Below are 5,359 nucleotides of genomic sequence, written 5' to 3'. Positions count from 1 at the left end.
TTTGGGTTGCTGAAAATATGTTTCAACTGCTGTGTTTTTATTGATGAAAATCTGTGAAAAAACCGAGAGGAACTCCCCTTACAATTATTTCCCTTTTTTCATGTTCCCCTCTCCTTTGTTCATACATGCATTCGGCTTTTATAGCCAATTTCACAATAATTTTACACTTTAAAATAATGCAATTTGTGATGATGCTTTAGATAAAAATTCACATGCACCCCATCCTTTTTGCGTTGGCATTGGCAGGAAAACAAGTGATAGTGGTCTTGTGGTAGCCAGGCTGGGCGAGGTATAGGCTGTTGGGGATGAGGACAAAATCTAGGGTCTACAATAGTATTATTTAATAACCTTCAACCTCACACGTCAATGCCTATATATAGGCATTATTAAGAAAATGGACTTAATCCAATAAACTATGGTCTTAACATTCCAAATAAGTTAAAATATATAGTATATGGTTGTAAGGAGATCAAATGTAGCATTGATGAGTCATAAAAAATCATACCTTATCATATATTCAAATACCCATTACCCAAAATGGCATCCTAGAACCTTCTCTACCCCATAAACAAATCCTAAAGGTATATTCAAATCAATAAATTCGTAGTTCGCCCTGATGAATGACATGGGATATTCAAATTATCATTGTAAATGTACTTTTACTTATGTGTATTTATTATGGTTGAGGATACAATCAAGTTACTATGTTATTACATTCATTCAATTACTTTTAAAGAAAATCGTAGGTATATAATAATTGTATTTGAAGTGACTTATGATATTTATATTTCAATTTTTAAAGGTATTAATAAAGAAAATAGAAAAAATACAAAAGATCAACAATCATATCTTGTTTGAGTCCCTATTTAAATCATGTACTATGCAAAATCAAATGGCATCATAGGGTGGAATAACCCAACACTTGGTGATTTGTAATTAGTTGCAAGAGATTGAGCTGGTAAGCACCTAGACATCTAACACTTGTTCTAAACATAATTAACAAAGGAAAAGAAGAACCCAAAAGTTTGATTCAAAGATGTCGTCTTAGTGGTATAATGAGATCATCAATGAAACTAAAAAAAATGGAATCGACATAATTGAGGGAATATATAAGAGGGTAAGTCTGTGAAGTGAAAGCAGTGTGAAAATAGTCGAAAATAATGGGTTGGGGAGCTCCAAAACAAGCATGGAAGAAAGGTCCATGGACTCCTGAGGAAGATAAGCTCTTGACTGAATATGTCAACTTTCATGGGAAGGTGGAGTTCAGTCTCTAAATCTACAGGTTTATTTTCACTCGGTCTTAAATTGCGTAAAATTAAAAAGTTTTACATTGTGTAATTAGATGATATCTCTATATATATATATATATATAATTTTACCACATATTTTTTTGGATCATTTAGCCAATTTAATTTGAATAATATATATGTATATATCAGGTTTGAATAGGAGTGGGAAGAGTTGCAGGTTGAGTTGGGTGAATTATTTGAGGCCTGGTCTTAAGAGATGTCATATTACGCCTCAGGAGGAAGGGATCATCTCTGAATTGCATGCCATTTGGGGTAACAAGTAATGCTTCTTCTTCTTTTGATTTTCTGTCTTATTTTTATTTGGTGTTTTGTAATTCTATGTGAAATGGAACAGGTGGTCCACGATTGCTAGATACTTGCCAGGGAGAACCGACAATGAGATAAAGAACTATTGGAGAACCCACTTCAACAAGAAGGAAAGGTCCCCTCGGAAGCAACAGAAAAGAAAAACTCAAATGCTAAAGCTCGAACAACAGCAGCAGCCACCGGATAAAGATGAGATTGCCGCAGCCGGAGATGGCGGTCGACCGACTGGGCATGAGGATCCATGCTTGGCTGTTATGTCCGAAGAGGCTGCTTCTTTCTTAGACGAGTACTTGATGAATGAAGGGTTATGGTGGAACCAGCAGCAGGGGAATAATACTTATTATCAGCATGCTGGTAATTGCAACAGCCTTAATGTCGCCATGAAAACTCAGCCAGCAGCAGCTGATTATTCTTACGGATGGGATGCAAAAAATGTATTCTATTGAGGAGGGTACATTTTCTAAGCTTAGTTTTTGAACGTTTGGGGTTGTTTAGATAATATATATATACATATATGCACTGTTTATAGTAATGATAATAACGATTGGGTGTTTACGCTGTTGATGAATTTTCGTGATAACTATTGTGTACCCGAGCCAAAAAAAGAAATGTTGAGGGGGCATTTGGTTGGTCAAAAATAACGTTACCAATGGAAATAATCTTTTACTGAATAGTACTTTTACGTTTGGTTTACACAATAGTACTTTTAGGTAGGGAATAATCTTTTCCCAATTGTAGCATAGATTAATCTTTTCCGGTAGTAGCATTTATTAATTAAAACGGTGAGAATGTCATTACTTCCAAATTTTTAGGTATTTGACAATTCCTACTATTTTAAACAACAATATACCTAATTTAATGAATTCTTTTTATAATGATATTTTCAATTTTTTTCTTTTACTCAAAATTATAAATATAATAATAATATATAAAGAGATTAATTTAGTAAAATATTAATAAGTTTGAGCATTTAAAATTATTTTATATTTTTAATATTCAATACATTAATTATTTATAATTTTATGAGGTGAAAAGTAATATGATTGTAAAAATGTAATTATTTAAAATAATATATAACTTTAAGTTATTAAAAAATAATTTTATGCATTGAAAAATAGTATATTTGTTCACTCGAGATCATAATATTGTTTTTTCTTATTATATAATATTTTATATAAATAAATGTGATGCTTATGAAAATTACTTAAAAATATAAGTTTGAGATACTAATTATATATTAAATGGATTTTTTTTCTCAAAGGTTAGATAATATAATGATTAATATATTTCTACCAATTTTCATTGAAATATTTATAATTTATATCAAATTTTAACTTTTTTAATATATATATGACAAGGATAATTTAGTAAAGTACGCATTCAAGTAATCTTATATTCCTCCAACCAAACGTTGTAATTTTACATTCCTAATAAACAAACCAAACAAGATAATACAACATTCATAGTAATGCTACATTCCAGTAATGTTACAAAATTTATTAGACATTAGACAATTCTTACCACTTTGGACAAGAATACCATGAGACTAATGAATTCTTTTTATAATGATCCTTTTTAATTCTTATTTTTTGTACTTTAGTCAAAATTATAAATATAATAATAATATACAAGTAAAATATTAAGAAATTTGAGTATTTAAAATTATTTTATATTTTAATATTCAATATATTAATTATTTATAATTTTATGAGGTGAAAAATAATATGATTGTAAAAATGTAATTATTTAAAATAATATCTAACTTTAAGTTATTAAAAATTAGATCTTATACATTGAAGAATATCCACTCGAGATCATAATATTATTTTTTTCATATTATATTATATTATTTATAAATAAATATGATGATTCTGAAAATTATTTAAAAATATAAGTTTAATATACTAGTTATATATTAAATGTATTTTTTCTCAAAAGTTAGATAGTATAAATATTAAAATTTTTACCAACGGGGTTCAAGTGATAAGTAGCTTGATATCGCTTAAGCAATGTCTCAGGTTTGAGTCTTTGTGTATGCAAAAAAAATCTCCGCTGAAAGACTCAGCCACCAAAGCCCAGGTCGTCCAATAATCAGGGCGAAGCTTTGGAACTATAGGACAACAAAAATATATATATATTTATAAATTTTTATTCAAATATTTATAATTTAATATTAAAGTTTAACTTTTATATATATATATATCACAAGAATAATTTGGTAAAATATATATTAAAATAATCTTATATTCTTCAAATCAAACACTGTAATTTTACATCCTACTAAATAAACTAAACAAAGTAATATAACATTCCCATAATATATTACATTCCCATAATAATGTTATATTACATTCGTGAACCAAACCTCCCCTAAAAGTAACTGAATAGAGGTTTCATTCAGTTTCGACATCTTTCTCTACTTTCTCTTTTCATATGATTTAATTGAAAAATGATGATTACCAATATGAAATCAAATTTACGCGTTTGATTAGTGGAAGTGTTATTTTTAATGAAGTTGTAAAAAATAAGAATAAACACAGAGAAAATGCATTACCAATAGACTAAAATAATCATATAAATGAAAGTAGAAGAAAAACCATGTACGTTACATGTTAACTCTCATGATTTATCCTTATATATTTTTCGGAAAAATGAAGTATTTTTAAATCGATCACGGTCAATATATAATATGTATCGTGTGACAACGTGATATAAAATAAAATACTAAAATAACGATTTATTTTTATAAAAATAACACTTATTTCATAAATTTCTATTCATTTATTAAAAAAAACAAAATAGAGTACGAATCAATTTACCTCAGTAGTTAAAGTAATCGTTGTTGTTTTTAAAAGTTATGGGTTCGAGCACGAAAGACTGCATCATAATGATTAATCTTTCATTGTCAAATAATTGAGAATATTTGAAAGAAATACTATATTTATAATTTCTTTAAATGGTAGAGCGAAACGCATTATGCAAGAAAGATGAAGCCCAATTACTCCATTGAGAAGAGGCCCAAACATATAAATATTAGGCCTAGGTAAAAGACAACCGAATTAATAAACGGCAGCGTTTTCTATCAAGATATAAAAAATTAACGGCCCATGATTGTCTCAAACCTGCGACCTTCACATTAATTAATACGACCTCTAACCAACTGAGCTAATAGACCGTTTTAAATCAAAATATTATATAATTTATATAAGGAAACGCTTTAGATGATGAGATTGATTTTGGTTTATGTGTTTCTAAGATTTTCAATTTGAGTAGTCATTGTTAAATATATTTGAATTTCGATATAAATTTAAATAACCAGACCCTCTAGTGCAATGGTAGGGTTAGATCAATTCCACATCAGTCAAAAAGAAATTAAAAAAAATATTTTAGTATTAAGCTTATTTATTCTTTGTATAAGTTGTGAGAGTAAGATCCAACAACAACAAAATAAATAAAATTGACCATTTCTTACTCTTTTCAAGGACCTTAAAATATCTTGGGATTATATTTCTCACATTAATCCAAGTCTTCTATGAAATTTCATTCAAAGGTTTAAACTTTATAGGTTGTGAATTGTTCTCTTATTAAGCAACATTGATGAAGAAATGATCATATTCTATCAACAGAGTGGGGTGAGATCTACCGTCTTAACTAATATTATACTTTCCAGAAATACAATTATTATAATATTATCACTTGTATCATTTTTATAAAAAAAAATTATTAGATTTTAAAATACTATT

The 5,359-nt window shown here is 28.1% G+C and overlaps 1 protein-coding gene across 1 annotated transcript; it reads left to right on the top strand.

Moving 5' to 3' along the window:
• The first annotated feature begins 1,160 nt into the window (after positions 1 to 1,160).
• Positions 1,161 to 2,287, top strand: LOC120171057 (MYB-like transcription factor EOBI). The gene is made up of 3 exons (XM_039178860.1): positions 1,161 to 1,266; positions 1,440 to 1,569; positions 1,645 to 2,287. Exons 1-3 carry the CDS (start codon positions 1,161 to 1,163, stop codon positions 2,060 to 2,062), a joined length of 654 nt encoding a protein of 217 aa, XP_039034791.1. The 3' UTR covers positions 2,063 to 2,287.
• Positions 2,288 to 5,359: the final 3,072 nt, after the last annotated feature.

The sequence above is a fragment of the Hibiscus syriacus genome, unplaced genomic scaffold (assembly GCF_006381635.1).
Source record: "Hibiscus syriacus cultivar Baekdansim isolate YM2019G1 unplaced genomic scaffold, ASM638163v2 tig00111810_pilon, whole genome shotgun sequence".
Lineage (NCBI taxonomy): Eukaryota > Viridiplantae > Streptophyta > Magnoliopsida > Malvales > Malvaceae > Hibiscus > Hibiscus syriacus.
This window is presented reverse-complemented; position numbering and strand designations above follow the sequence as displayed.

What these genes read in the sequence shown, in the direction of transcription:
- LOC120171057 (XM_039178860.1), top strand. Translation starts at nt 1,161, where the DNA reads ATGGGTTGGGGAGCTCCAAAACAAGCATGGAAGAAAGGTCCATGGACT. An exon ending in TCATGGGAAGGTGGAGTTCA is followed by an intron (nt 1,267 to 1,439) that starts GTCTCTAAATCT and finishes TGTATATATCAG; the next exon opens with GTTTGAATAGGAGTGGGAAG. An exon ending in CATGCCATTTGGGGTAACAA is followed by an intron (nt 1,570 to 1,644) that starts GTAATGCTTCTT and finishes GAAATGGAACAG; the next exon opens with GTGGTCCACGATTGCTAGAT.